Genomic DNA, 15,760 nt, shown 5'->3' on the forward strand with positions numbered 1-15,760 from the left:
TGCCACATTCTCTGCAGATTGCAGGACAGGCTGTCTTGACCTCGGAGCAAAAGCTGCCCACCTAAGGCTGTTCTCGTTGACTTGGATATGAAATGATGGAGACACCTGGGGGGTGACGGTGTGGGCTGGTTGGGGGTGGAGAGGAGAGAGTCAGCAGGCACCTCCTTTCTTCAGTCTGAGGGAGAACTGGAGCCAAAGTAGAAACCATGTCAAATAATGTGTAAAAATACATATTTTTACATTGAATGGAGGGAGGGGAAGCAACGAGGACAGGGGCATGAGGGCTGAGGAGGCAAAGCTGGAGAAATACACTGACACACACTCTTTGTCTGTCTATTTCTCTCTCCCTCTCCCCCCCCCCATTTTCTCACACACTCATATACACTTTCCCTCACACACCCTCTCTCTTTCTCTCACACACGTTTTATATGCCACACACACAAACTTTCACTCACTCACTCAGTCATGCAAACACCCACACACATCCACACACACACACACACACACCCACACACACACACACACACACCTGCCCAAAGAGGAAGAGAGTGTTACTGTGGGAAGCCTCTGTTGGTGCAGCAAATCGGCCTAAAATAATTCCTTAAGAACAAGAATGCAGAAGACAAATGCATAGCACCACCAGAACATTTTCTTGTTTAAAAAAAGAACGCCCAGAATACTTTTAAAGGGGTCAGCGGGGACTTCTGTTGTTGAGAAATCATTAATTTATGAACTGTGCTTTTAAAACACCAACACCCACACCAACACCCACCCACACAACACAGCTGGAAGTCAGTTTGAAAAGTGAATCATAGAGAGCTGTGTTGTGAACAAAATTCACAGAGATAGATTTCAAAGGGCCCTGGCTGAGTGGGTAGAGCTCCTGCCCTGCATGCAGAAGGTCCCAGTTTTAGTCCTCATTAGCATCGCAAGACATGGCAGAGAAACAAAACCGTAGAGAGGCACTGCCAGTGTAGAAGATACTGAATGGGAATAAGGCAGCTTCTTGTGTTGCTATTTAAATTAGCCCTTCAGAAAATTCAAAACTATGAGGACTAGAATCTTGCTTTATTTCTGTGGGAAGGGACACAGATCAGCAGTAGAGCCCCTGTTTTATATGCAAACTGTCCCAGGTTCAGTCCCCAATAGTATTTCTAGGTAGGGCAGGAACTCTCATTTGTTTGGGATTCTGAAGAGCTGAAAGCATGTTTTCTCTGGGTGGGGTGAGAGAATGAGAATTACCACTGCTGAATAAAACCAGAAAAATCTCTTTTTGTTTTAATCGTAGGGTCCAGCTGGCCCCCAGGGCCCAATTGGATATCCTGGCCCTCGTGGTGTAAAGGTAAGAAAGTGGAGGGAAACAAACCTTTTGGTTCTGCTGAATACAGAGATGCCCCTGGAAAGGAAAACATTCCCCTTCTGACCGAAGCACAGAAGGTTGAATGAGCACTGGAAGAAATCTTTTGCGACCCGGGTGGAGAAAAATGGGTGTTCCCGCCCCACGCATCATCACTACCATCTGGTCACATAACATGAGAACTGGTGCTGAGAAACTGGAGTTAAACAGGAGTGCTTGAAGATGCCTTTGTGATGCATTGCAGGTCTTGTCATAGAGACCTAGTTCACACCTAAGGAGAGCTTTGTTGAATTTGACCAATGGCCCATCTTAGTCCACCATTTTGTGGTGAAAAATGTGTCTCCAGGTATGGCTGGGAAAGACCTCTGCCTATAACCACCTACCTAAACAACAACAACACAAGGCCTTGAAAATTAAATTAGATTAATATTTTCTGTATTTTTCCAGTTATTTCCTTTTAAAAACAGCAACCCTCTCAGCACAATGGTTGGTCTTTTGCTTGCCCAGCAAATAGGAATGCTTTCACAAAATGTTGTATCCTCAGCAAAGGCAACCCTAATGCCGCCCCCGCCCCCTGGCCTGGCCCCTATTTTTTAATTCATTCGGTTTATTTTTCTCTTGGTGAAAAAAGCAGACCGCCAATTGCTTACGAAAGAAGCTGCCTTCTGAGTGGGGGGAAGGGCACACTTCCTCTGAACCGGCACAACGCATAATTTGATCTTCCTTTCCGTTTGATCAGAAATTTCTTTCCTGCCACCTGAGGGATGAGGCAAGCTCCTTGACGAGAGCTGATCGTGCAAAAAAGCAAAACAAAAACCCAAAGTCTCAGTAAGAGAAAATGTCTTGGGTAAAAGCAAGAGAGTGCGTTGCAATGGTGTTGCAAACCAGCTTCTGGAAACCAAAGGAGGCAAGAGCGCTCTTGTGTTCAGATCCTGCTGGTTGTTTTCCTTTGGGGCATCAGGTGGGCCACTGAGAGGACAGGATGCTGGACTAGATGGGCCTTTGGCCTGATCCAGCAGGACTCTCCTTAGACAACTACTGTGATAGCAGAACCTCCATGCTCAGGGGCAGTCACCTTTTGAGTACCAGACAATGGGGGACACAATTGGAGAGGGCTCTTGCACTCAGGTCCTGCTTACGGGTTTGCCATTGATGCAACTGGTTGGCCATGGTGGGACCAGAAGGCTGGACTAGATGGGCCATTGGCCTGATCCAGCATATGATGGGGTGCATCTGGTCAGCAGCAGGTATAGAATCATAGAATCATAGAGTTGGAAGAGATCACAAGGGCCATCGAGTCCAACCCCCTGCCAAGCAGGAAACACCATCAGAGCACTCCTGACATATGGTTGTCAAGCCTCTGCTTAAAGACCTCCAAAGAAGGAGACTCCACCACACTCCTTGGCAGCAAATTCCACTGTCGAACAGCTCTTACTGTCAGGAAGTTCTTCCTAATGTTTAGGAAGGTATGTTCATAGGTATGTTCAAAAGCAGCTGGAAAGAGAACCTTTGGCCCTCCCAGTGTTGCTGAATTCCAACTCTCATCAGCCTCAGAAGGTTGCATGGCCAATGGTCAGGGACAACCAAGGGTTGTAACCACCCAGAGTGGCTGGGACAACCTAGTCACATAGGTGGAGTACTCCTACTACAACTACCCAACTAAGTTTTGCACATTAATGCACCTATTATTTTATTTAACAACATAAAATGCCCTAAAGGAAAGCCCTCAAGCATCCAAGCACCAGAGCATTCTCCACTCCTTTGGTTTCCACAACTGGTACTCAGAAGCGTTTGCCACCTTTGACCATGGAGGTGAAGCATAGCCATTGTGGTTACTAGCCATTGATAGCCTTATCCTCCATGAGAGAAGTTGAGAAATAGCAGCTCTTGCATAGGGTGGCCACAGGAGAGGAGAGGGCTCTTATGCTCAGGTGCTGCTTGAAGGCTTCCTACAGATTTCTGCTTGGCCACTGTAAGAAGAGGATGCTGGACTAGATGGGCCATTGGCCTGATCCATCTTCAGGGATCTTCTTAGGTTCTTAAGATGGGCAGCACTCTGCACTGCATTTTGAAATTACTATTTTTTTTAAAAAAACAACAACATATGTATGCAACAGTACCTTAGAGAGCTCCTATTACTAATGCATCTTAAAGAAATAAGACCAAGGATTTGAAACTTTGGAATCCAGGAAGAATTATTTCTGACCGACTGATCCTTTTTCCTCCCACTGGACTCTCCCAAGGAACGGCAGATGCCTCCTTCCTGTCTGCTATTGGCTTGATGATGCTCCCTAGACAGAGCCCCTTCTTGCAGCCTTTGCCTTCCTCACCTTTCTTGGCGCCGCAACAGCCAGCTAAGAATTTTGTAGGCTTTCAAATCTATTAATATTGACTACATTCTATGCCAAGCAAGCTCCCCACTCCCACCCCTCAAGCCAATCCCTAGAGAAGCTGGCAAGATTGTTGAAATACATGTTAAAATGTACACTGAGCCTGCCTGTGGATGAGATTCCAAAGCTCTCTCTCTCTCCTGACTTGATATAAGATGGCCTCTAGCTTCCCATTTAATTCAGAACCATGAGGACTAGAATACTTCATGTTTAGGAAAAGGTCCATAGCCCAGCGATAGAACATGTGCTTTATATGCAGAAGGTCCTGTATTCTATCCCCAAGTGCTTTGCTAGGTAGGGTTTGGAATGTCCCTTGCTTGAAATCTTGGATAGCCACTGCTGCCAGTCAGTGATGACAGTGCAAAGCTAGATGTGCCACTGGCCTCATTTGGTATGGACCTTAGTTGCAACTGGCAGCCAAATAAACAAGGATTCTCTTACCTTTGTAGTGTTTGCTTGATTCTAATGGCAGGCATGACAAATTTGTGCCACAAGAGGGGGCTTGGCCAATTGAGTCTCCCCCAACTTCTCCTTAATGCAAGTCTCTTTGATCTGCCTTAGAGAGAAAGGTGTAAATTATGAGTGGAAGAAACTCACCTACCTAATACAGATCACAGCTTGAACCCCCTTTTTCTTATTATTATATCAAATAAAGGGGTTAAATAATTCAGAAAGAGAAAAGTGTTTAAAAGAATCTGTATGTACAATGGAGATGGCTAAGGAGGTTTCCTCTTAGCTATGGGATCAGCCTCAGATCCTGGCTTCAAATCTTGGAAGAAAGGCTGGCTGAGGGCAGCAGGAGAAACGGGAGGCAGGAGAGAGGAGGCAGCAGGAGAGGGGGCATGGGGGGGGGGGATCTGCCCCCCCATCAAGTAAATAAAAATACATATACTTAACTAAGAATAGAAATTGTATAAAGGTATTTGACAGATTTTTCTGAGCACTTAGGGTCAAAAGAAAGTAATTTAAAACAACTATTGTTAAGAGAATTAATTTTGAATTTGCCAGACAGCCAGACAGAGGATGATGACAGGTGGCTGTCCTGCCCCCCCCCCCCCGCCCCAAATCTATGGGGCTATGCCCATGGGAGGGAGTGCAATCTTCTGGTTCCCAATTTACTCATTATAAATCCCATGATTCCCAGTCTTCTCATTTTAAACCTCATGTCTTCCGATCTTCTAGTTTTAAATCCTGAGGTTCCCAGTCTTCTATTGTGTGGACTGTTCTTTGTAGTTCACGGAAATCTTTAATAAAAAAGTATTTCAAAAAACAAACAACCTGCCGCTTGCTTAGTTCCTAACTGCTGTTAATTTGTTTTGTTATTCAGTTTGCATTTGCCTTGTTTTTAGGTCACATTTTTCTCATATTTTGCATCTGGTCAATTATTATTTATTATTTATTTATGTCATACGAGTTATATGCCATTTGATTGTTAAAAATACCCTCAAAGCAGATTAGAAAAAGATAAAACAATAAAACCAAGGAAAAATCCACAACCATACTTTTGTATGTTTTAAAGTGTGGTTGTGAATTTTTATTGATTTTATTGTTTAGTATTAATATACTAAAACATATTAAAAAATCACCTCAACTTCCTAAGCAAATTGGTAAGTGAAGTAGCACAATTATCCAAACTTTATATTGCTCTAGACACAAAGTAAGAACAGGAGTGCCTAATCTTAAATTATATTCTAATACATTTCAGGTTAAACAAATAATGCATATTCTTAATGATTCACTGGAGATCCCGTGGGTTCAAGTAGAATTATTCTGCACCCTTCCTTCAATTTCAATTAATGCTCTGCCTTTTAAAAATCTTTCTTGAGTACATAGTGGGAAAATACACAACCCGTTTCTTCAATTGACTTTTGGGGCATCTTTTTTTCCAAAATACCAAGCCCCTCCTCTCTCTGCGTGTGAATGTTTCCTTCTCTTGATGTATGTTTTCAGCAGTTGAAATATTGCCCAATATGTTTTGTTGTATTATCTTGGATGCTTTTAGTTGTATCCTACTCAGAGTAGACCCGTTGATTTTGCTGTCGTTTTCCATGAAATTGACTATCTCTTTCAGCTACCCTGTAGATTTGTAGATAATTTATTATGGTCAAAGACCAGCTCGCATAACACAATAAAAACAGCGTTCATAAAGATAAAATATACAATTAGAGCAGATTACCCTGTAGCCTGATGCTATGTGAAGAGAATGTCAAATTCATGTCAAATACTCCCTCCTCTTCATGGTGGAGGACCATAGCTCAGTGGCAGAGGATATGCTTTGCATGCAGAAGGTCTCAGTTTCAATCCCCAGCCTCTCTACCTAGGGCTGGGAATGCCCTCTGTCTGTAAACCTAGAGAGCCTGTGTAGACAACACTACACTAGATGGACCAATGGACTGACTCAGTAGAAGGCAGCTTCCTATGTTCATCAGAAACACCCACAGCTAATCAATAGAGCAGCTGCCTTGCATGTAGGTTCCAGTTTCAATACCTGGCATCTACAGATGGGGCTGGGAAACCCTGGAGAGCTACTGCCAGTTAATGTGAATAGTACTGAGCTAGAAGGGCATGTGGCCTTACTCAGAAGAAGGTAGCTTCCTGTTAAATTCAGCTATTCACAGCCAGTAGTGGTTAGAGAGCCTAGGAGACCAGGCCTCAAATCCCCACTTAGCCACTCAGCTCACTAAGTGCCCGTGGGCCAGTCACTGGCTCTCAGTCTAAGCCACCTCACAGGGTTGCCCTGGAGATTAAATGAAGACAGTGTATTCCAGCTTGAGCTTCTTGGGAAGAAAAGGTGGGGTAGAAATGCAATAAATAATTAAACCTTGAGAACTAGAATCTTAATATATGTATTTTTAGGCACAGGGGTCAGCAAACTTTTTCAGCAGGGGGCTGGTCCACTGTCCCTCAGACCTTGTGGGGGGCAGGACTATATTTTGAAGGGGGGGGGAGAACAAATTCCTATGCCCCACAAATAACCCAGAGATGCATTTTAAATAAAAGGACACATTTTACTCATGTAAAAACACACTGATTCATGGACCATCCACAGGTGGGATTTAGAAGGCGATTGGGCTGGATCTGGGCCCCAGGCCTTAGTTTGCCTACCCATGTTTTAGGGGAATGGTCATTGTTCAGTGGGAGCAGTTCCATAGTTCAATCTTTGACATCCCCAGGTGCAATTGGGAATTTCCATTGCCTGAAATCTCTGGGAGTATAAACCATCCTGAGCAAGAAAGGACAATGTTTTGACACCATATAAGGCAGCTTCCTGTGTTCACTAGGAGTTTTAAACCATCACTAATGAACAAGTCATGTTTCTTGCCCCACCTCCATCCTCTCTGTGCCAGACCTTACTAATTTATTTTGATGTTGTTTCTCTCCCCCTCCCCACCCCCACAAAGGGAGCTGACGGCATCCGTGGCTTGAAAGGAACCAAGGGGGAGAAGGTGAGTAAATGCCCATTAGTTAAATGACACTCTCTCTAGGACATGGACCCCAGAAGGCTGGCCATAGCAGAATGTGGCCCTCGTGCCAAAAAAAGCTTCCCCATCCCTGATTGACAGTCTTCCCTATTCCTTGGTAATAAAAAAACAAACCCAAATTGTGGAGGAGGGGGAACTTCTGCAATGCCTGTATCCCTAAATGCAGACTTCTGTGATTAATTTGCAAGATAACCCTCGATGCAGAATTTCCTTGCTATGGAACCTGGAGGTCTTAACACACAGAGGTTTCCTTTCATATTTTCTCTTTGCAGTGCGGAAACCACACACACACACACACACAACGATGCGACAGTCCCAATTACAGCTATAGATGTTTCTGAGTGATGCCGTTTGCAGAACGAGCTTAGGAGATTCCCTGGGAATTTGGCATGTGCAAAGGACTTAACAGCCAGAGGCAGCAGCAGCAGCATCTATTAAAATGCTGTGTTTAAAGGCTTTTTTGACAAGGAGGCTTTCTGTATATTTTCAGGTACACGGTTATGTTTTCCCGAAGGATGAGCAGAGGCTGTGTAATATTCCAGCCTGGTCCAAGCTTTAAATCCCCCTCACTTTTCCCTTTGTTCATGCCCATAGTCCATCACAGGGAAATCTGACAATTATAAGCAGGAAGCCCAGCTACCAGCAGCCTCCTCAACCCCCCCCCCATGTTGTTTTTTCATTACCACATCCGCATTTTAGCACCTGACAGGCTTGCTTTAGGACTTGATACACTATCGATTGGAAGTCTGCGGTTAAAACCTGGAAGAAATATTAGTGCTGTCCTCGAGCTCTCTCTGAAAAGACTGGCGCGAGATGGCCTCGATGAAAATAATTTGTTGCTGGAGTGCCGGCAAGTTCCTGGTATTTATATCAGTTGAACTGACAGTCCTGCCTTCAGCAGCTTGAACAGACAGAGGGCACCCCTGGGTTTTTTAGTTGGGGGGGTAGGCAATGGTAGGCAGCCTTCGACAAGGTTCCTACACAGAAATTGATCGGATATATTGTTCAGGCCAAAGGTTTCCCTCTGAGAAAACATAGCCTTACACTACAGAAGCTTATTTCTGGGAGGTGGGAGAGTGAGGAGGGCACACTGCTATGTTGTTGCTGTTTTTTTTATCATCACAGTACTAGCTGGTCCTCCTTTGCCCCAGGCAGGACCTGGTTGCTGTGGAAACGAGGCCTTCCTTTCTTCCCGCTGGACTGAAATATTACCTGCCTTACCTCTGTGTGGGAGATAAAAGCCTCTTTGAGGAGATGGGGGGCAGAGAATCACTTCTCCTGAGAAGAGGGTTTAATAAAAAGAACATTGGGGTTCCTTAATAGCTTATTGGGGGGTCCTTCAGGAAGGAAATCTGTGCTACAGGGCAGGCATCCCTAGTGGACAGGCAGTTTCCTAAAAGCAACATGGGCTGTTGAGGTGGAGGGAAGATTGAAGATCAGGAGTAGGTAATATGATACATCTCCCCAAAACTGCAGCACCTCCCATTAACCCCAGTGGTAAGGAATGATGGGAATTGTAGTCTTTAATGTGAGATCCTGTGTGGTGCAGTGGTTACAGCATTGAGCTAGGACCTTGGAGAATAGGGTTCAAATACTTACTCAGTGATGAAACTTACTGGGTGACCTTGGGGCTAGCCATAGTGTCTGAGCTCCCTTGGCTGTGGAGGGCATAGATAAATCTGAGATGTAGGGGGAGTGTTATGATGTCCATCACTACAATGGATGATTCCTTAAATAGAAGTGCAAAGTGCCATTTCAATCCTTCCCTCTATCCTTTAACTGTGGAGAACCCTCAAATATGACTTGCAAACTTCAGTTGATCCAAAATGCAGTGGCCAGATTCCTGGCAGGGATTCCATTTAGATCTCTCACAACCCCTGTTTTGAAACATCTGCATTGGCGCACTCCTCCATTGTCTCCAACCCATAACTATGTGCCAGTTCATTTCCAGGTCCAATGAAAGGTGCTCAACACTGATATTTAAAGCCCTAAACGACTCAAGCCCCAGATATCTGAAAGGCATCCTCCTTTCCTACAGACCCTCTCAGGAGCTGAGATCAGCAAGATCAGCAAGAGGGGGGTGCCTCTTGGTAGTTCCTCCACTCTCAGTTGCTGGGGTGGCCCAAGGGAGGAGCCTTTTCTGTGGTGGCCTCTAAGCTATGGAAGTCCCTCTCCACAGAGGTGTGCCTGGCACCTTCATTGCACAGCTTCTGGGAGATGCTGAAGATGCACCTCTTTTCCCTGCCTTTTGGCACTTGAGGTGTATATTTTTAGGGTCCACCTTACTTTTGTAAGTCATTTTAAATTGTTCTTAATATTGTATTTTAAAGTTGTCAGCTGTTATGGGACCTTGGGGTGAAGAACGGGTAATTAATCATAATGATGATAATGATTTGTCCTCATCCAGGGTGAAGATGGCTTCCCAGGTTTCAAGGGCGACATGGGCATCAAAGGAGACAGGGTGAGTTTTTTTTTGTAAACATGGTCTTCAAAGCTGGTCGTGATACTGAGGTTGCCACTGGGATTAGATCCCAGAGCTGCTACCCTAGAATAACCCCTTCTGCCTGCAAGAACGAGGCATTCCAGAGTGTTTCAGAGGCATAAGCTTTCACTTACTGCCTGCTTCTGAAATTCATCTGAAGGTATACAGATCCTCTGGGAAGGGACAGTTTTTCTCTAGACAGTGACAGAATCTGACACTCCCTTCTTCAGACAAGGCCTGAAAGTTGGAGAATAGGAAGTATATTTTGTTGCTGTGACTTTTACATAACTTATGTTAACTTATAGCAGGGCAGTCCAGGAACTGCAGGCAGTTGAAGATGGGATCTCCAGTCATGGGGCAGGGATATATGGATTCATTGGCTCTTTCGGCTTGCTAGCAGTGTAGGCTCTGCTGGGGGAAGGGTCCTCATCTATTTGCTCCTTCTCCTCCTGCTCCTCTTTGGAGACCTCAGTTTCCAGGTCTGGGCAGGGCTGAAAACTGACACCTTGGTAGTTCATTGCCAAGGCACACTTGGTAGGGATGTGGGAGATGGCCTTCCCAGTGGCAGCTCTCAAACTTTGGAATTCCTTCTCTAGAAAAGCCAGAAAATCAACCTGCAGCTTAATGGTGAGTGTGAGATGGGCTTTGTAAAGGATCAAGAAATTAATCTCTTTTCTGATTCTTGACAGGGGGAAATCGGACCCCCAGGTCCACGAGGCGAAGATGGCCCTGAAGGGCCAAAGGGTCGCGGAGGCCCCAACGGCGACCCTGGTCCTCTGGGCCCTGCTGGAGAAAAAGTAAGAGCACTATGTGGATGGTATTGGGGAACATGTGATGAGTTATGATAGAGCAGAGCTTTCCAGACTTTTCATGTTGGTGGCACACTTTTTAGACATGCATCATTTCGTGACACTGTAGTCCAGTTTTACTAGCAAACCGGAGATTAAACTAACCCCTTTCCAGCTCTCGGAGGAGTATGGGGAGCGTTTGCACGACACTCCTATGACACATAGTTTGGAAAGCTCTGTGATAGGGTTTTGAACAGTCAGAATTTAGGATTTATTCCACAGCATCTGTGTCTGTTCCAATCAGACTTCCTGCTAGTTAAGAGATATACCAGTTCCTACCTGGGCCATTTTACTGATGCCACTGGCAGTGTCTTGTCTGAGCAGGACTCTCTGGATTCAGGAGACCAGGGGTGGATCAAAGCCTATTCTGTTATTACTGTTACCATTTCTTGGATTACCCTGGAACCATGAAGTCGGGTAGAGAAAGAGCTGCCCATCATTCACCCATCCACTGCTGGCCTAGTCTTCATTTTGAATCATGTCCCAAAGCTAGGGATTCCTTCCCACCCCAAAAATACTTGAGCTGTGTCACAGTTTTAGTCAAAGCAAATGAACTGAAACTAACAAACCGAGGTTAGTCAGGTCTTTTAATTTTAATGGGTCTATTTGTCAGAGCAGACCCATTGAAATTAATGGCTCTAAGGCACTCGTGTCCATTAAATTCAGTGGATTCTGAGCAAGGCCTGCACTGGGTACAACCGTACCACCCTGTTCTGAATAAGACGAATGATAGATACAAGTCCGTTTTTGGTATTGTGTAAGCATAAAGGTTAATTCTGGAGTTAAGTTAAATATAGAGTTCCCCAAATAAAACCTGTTCTCTTCATTTCTTAAATATTGGTTTGTTTTTACAGGGCAAGCTTGGCGTTCCTGGGTTACCAGGATACCCTGGGAGACTTGGCCCCAAGGTAAGCCTTGTTTTGTTTGTGAAGAATTATCTGTTTGGGATGCTCACATTAGAAAGTTTCAGAGATTGCTATACCTCTAGGAAGAAGGTCTTGTATCTGATAGATGCCTCTCTTCTCAAGTTTCTTTTTAAATTGTCCGAATTTATCCTCCTGTCGGAATGATGTATGGTCTACCAGTGGAGCCAATGGTGAGAGCTTGGGGGCCAGAACTGAGTCCTAGTCCCTCCATTCCAGCAGCCTTTAAAAATGGAGTATGGATCTTTCTCCACTCTGTCCGGGATAGTTTTAGGGAAGGAAGTGCCCCTACTGATGGTGAAGGGGGAGGGGCCTCAATGTGCACCCATGGAATGTCATTTTGTTCCCTAATCAAGGGGATCTGAGATTTAATCTGAAATGCTCCAAGACGTCCCTTATTATGACATTTCATAATTTATTCTAGATTTTTCCCCCTGAATGAGACAAATAGAATTAGCTTTCATTGCCATTTTTAAGCAGAGAAGAGAGAATACAGATGAGCAAAACCTGAAAAAAAAATTAGAACTTTAGAAGAATAGACATTTTAATCACAGCTATCCTGCCAAGCCAACTGAGATTTGAATGCTTCCATTTCACCAATTCTTGGGAAATATATTTGAGCGAGTTTTATAGTTTCTGCAGCTAAGCTGCTTAAGATCTGATGTTAAATTAATGCCAATATATTTAAAGGCACCGTGAGCAATACTAAATTCTGATTGTGATATTAGTTGTTCAAAAGTCATTGTGGGTAAGTTAATTGGAAGAATGGCAGATTTTGCATAATTTATTTCCAGTCCCACAGCTGCATGAAATGCATTCAATTGTGTTTTGAGTGGTTGGAGTGCATTAAGAGAGTCAGAAAATTAACCAGTGTCATCAGTGAACATACTGATTTTGTGCTCAATATTTCTAATTTCCACACACTAAATAGTTGCATCTGCCCGCAAATGAATGGCAAGCACCTCTATCACCACTACAAAGCAGTGGCGACCTTGAAAAGTGCCCCTGTTGAGGTGGATTGGTTTGGTGTCATACCCATTTACTGTAATGATGGTGTTAGACTGTAGGTAAAATTGATTGATCATATGCAGGAATTGCTTACCAAATTGTCATTTAGATAATAAATATTTTTTTAAAGTGCCATTGAATTCTGTCAAAGACTTTGAAGGCATCGAGAGAAATTAAAGTTCCAGAGGAGTTTTGTGTGTGGAGCTCATGAATAACAATAAGGATTCTCCTTACTGAGTCTCATATATTCCTGTATGGGATAGAGCCAGTTTGGCCGGTTGAAATATATTGTCCAATAAAATTATTAATCTTTTCAGCCATTACTGCCGTGAAAAGTTTTGCATCAACGTTAATAAGAGCAATAGGTCTATAAGAGTCCCTGGTTTCAGAAATAGGGTCAGTTCTGAGGTTCACCATGTTTGGGGAATTTCACTTCAATCTAAAATGGAACTAAATAGTCTAATTTACCAGAGTGAGAGCTCCATTTCAAATGCCTTATAACAGGCATAGGCAAACTCCGGCCCTCCAGATGTTTTGGAACTACAATTCCCATCATCCCTAGCTAACAGGACCTGTGGTCAGGGATGATGGGAATTGTAGTCCCAAAACATCTGGAGGGTCGGAGTTTGCCTGTGCCTGCCTTATAATATTCCCCTGAGGAGCCTTCTGATCCTGGTGATTTGCCCAATGTTAGTCTTTTTATTGCTTCCTGTACTTCCTATTGGGATATTGGTTGATTCAAATAATCCCTGTGCACCTCCGACAAAAGGCACACTTGAGAGAGATAAAGTTCTAGAGAGGAATGTGAAGGACTGTCGGGATGAGTACAGGAAAGTATAATATTTTTGGAAGATTTTACCAATTGCCAAAGTATCAATGGCCCTTCCTGGAGGCTTTCGTCAAACACCGGACTATCATAATTGGTATCATACAGAACCAACCTTGCCAAACATGCAACCTTTAGCTGCCCTGGGAGCAGAAAGCTCCGCTTGTGCGGAATCACATGAGCAGTGGAGATCTGCCACACAAATGCCCAGGCATTCATAGGAGCAAGCAGGGGCCATCAGCTTTACTCCAAGCCTTCCATTCCCATGACGGGATGATAAACACAAATACAAGTACCTTAAATATTTTGACGCTGGATAACTGCACTCTTGAATAAAACAGAGAGTATTGTGATCAAGCGTGTGGTGTCCTGTTTTTCTTGTTTATCTTGACGTTCCAGGGGAGATTGCCTTTCCCTAAGTTGTGGGAGGGCACCGTCAGCTACATTAACCAATGTTGAAAGTTGAAGATCTTTTAGCATATTTTCAGCTGGTTGGTTGTCACCCAGCACACACTGTCTGTGCTGAGCTATTAATATTGAAAGGAAAGCCTCAATGATAGGCAATGCCAGCCTCCTTCAGGGCAGCTGTATAAGGGCAAAAATCCCGTTGCTGGGCGTGAGAGTGACTAGACCAGATTGATGTCTTGAAATATGGCAGTGCTGGATTCTTCATATTTTAAGGCCCTGATGTTACAGAGTGCTTTAAATGTGGTAAAGACTATAATGCTTAAAGCAGATGACAATATTACGCGAGGCTTCACCCATTTTGCTACGGCCTCCAGGGACTCTGTGTGCCCTCTCCACATCTGCTATTGACATGGTGGTATTTATATTCAAAGTATCCAATCCACCAAAAATTGAGCCACATCTCTCCTTTCCTGATTCTCTGGGTAGGCCTATGTTTTTTGGGGGGAAATACATCTATTTCTGTCTGATTGTTCCTCGAGCTTCAGGGCACGATCCTCCGTGGCCTTATGCATTAATTGTATTTCAGATTGATTAGTGGTTGCAAGATTCAGCACTACATTTGCACTTTGAGAGCTGGTTAATTAGAAAGGATTTTAAATTTCTGTGAAAATGGTGCCAATGCTGTGGTCTAGTCACACGTTAGGGCATGGCAGATTCTGTCTATGTATAGTTACAGGTAGGTAGCCATGTTGGTCTGCCGTTGTCGAAACAAACAAACAAAATCCTTCCAATAGCACCTTAGAGACCAACTAATTTTGTTATTGGTATGAGCTTTCGTGTACATGCACACTTCTTCAGATACCTTCAGATACCTGTCTTCAGATACATATCTTCTTCAGATACATATCTGTCTATGTAGGCATCTGAGTCTCTATTGGCCTGCATAACTGCTGCCACTTTCCTGCCATTTTGCAGGCAACCGTTCCTATTAGACATATCGGTGTCTGAGGCCTTGTCTGAGTCCTCAGATATTGAGCCTTGAGTTTGCTCAGCCATTAGATCGAAATGTGTGGACTTGAGTCTAGATCCTCAAAATCCTTGAATCATTACTGTTCCCATGTGTTAATTTGTTTGCTGTTCCAAAGCCTATGGTTGTCCCTCAGTGCGATTTTCACCCTGTTGGGTTCAGAGACGTAAGATTATGCTGCCATTTAGCTTTGCAGTTAGCTACGCCACCCCACCCCCCCAGTTTTAAACACAAAAGCAATTTTAAATAAACAGATCTTCAGAGCCTGCAAACCTTTTGCAAATCTCTAGGAAAATTTACGCTCATAATAAATGCCTCTTCAAGACGAGAGCTCATAGCATTCAAGCTGCCTCATCAACCTTAAATTATTAAGCAGGGATGCTACTCCAGGCGCCAGGAGTGCACGCGAGAGATCCGACAGGGTACCAGGGGAGTAAGGAATCAAAGCATCCCGGGTGATGCCGCTGTAGGCGCTCTGAGGAAACCCTTTGATGCCGGCATCGACTGCCTCCCTCTCTGTGCTTCCACTCTGAGCAGTCTTAAGGAGGAGAGCACCAAAGCCAGGCTCCCATATTACGCTCCATGCAAACTGTTAGATAATTAATTAAGGATAATGATTACAAGGGCAGTGCCACTGTAGCATAAAAGTGGTGGCCCCATTTCTAGGATAAGAGGGGGTGCCAACCCCATGCTCACTTTCATTTTGAGTGGGTGTCCACAAATTCTCTTTTTTAAGAAAATGAAAAATACCCTGTGCTTTGATTAGAAATATCTCTCTCTCTCTCTCTCTCTCTCTCTCTCTCTCTCTCTCTCTCTCTCTCCCCCTCTCTCTCTCTCATATTTTATCACAGCCTCTAGAGATACTGTGTGTTTGGAGCAATGTTAATGTTGTTGTTTTTCTTTGATTTTTTTTTTTTTTAAAAGCATGGTGTTTTATTATTTATTTTTAGTGCTTGACGGGTGGGGGACAGATTTGTTTGATGTTTGAGACATAATTAACCAGAAAGAT

General features: G+C 44.0%; 1 protein-coding gene across 3 annotated transcripts in view; it reads left to right on the forward strand.

Moving 5' to 3' along the window:
- Positions 1 to 15,760, forward strand: part of COL5A1 (collagen type V alpha 1 chain) — a 180,704-nt gene that overhangs the window by 119,593 nt on the left and 45,351 nt on the right. For all 3 annotated transcript variants that reach the window (XM_083423334.1, XM_083423336.1, XM_083423335.1), the window contains exons 27-31: positions 1,289 to 1,342; positions 7,149 to 7,193; positions 9,637 to 9,690; positions 10,401 to 10,508; positions 11,414 to 11,467. In XM_083423334.1, coding sequence (XP_083279460.1) covers positions 1,289 to 1,342; positions 7,149 to 7,193; positions 9,637 to 9,690; positions 10,401 to 10,508; positions 11,414 to 11,467 — 315 coding nt within the window. The remainder of the gene's footprint in view (positions 1 to 1,288; positions 1,343 to 7,148; positions 7,194 to 9,636; positions 9,691 to 10,400; positions 10,509 to 11,413; positions 11,468 to 15,760) is intronic.

This window comes from Podarcis tiliguerta, assembly GCF_965153285.1.
Source record: "Podarcis tiliguerta genome assembly, chromosome: Z".
Classification (NCBI taxonomy): Eukaryota; Metazoa; Chordata; class Lepidosauria; order Squamata; family Lacertidae; genus Podarcis; species Podarcis tiliguerta.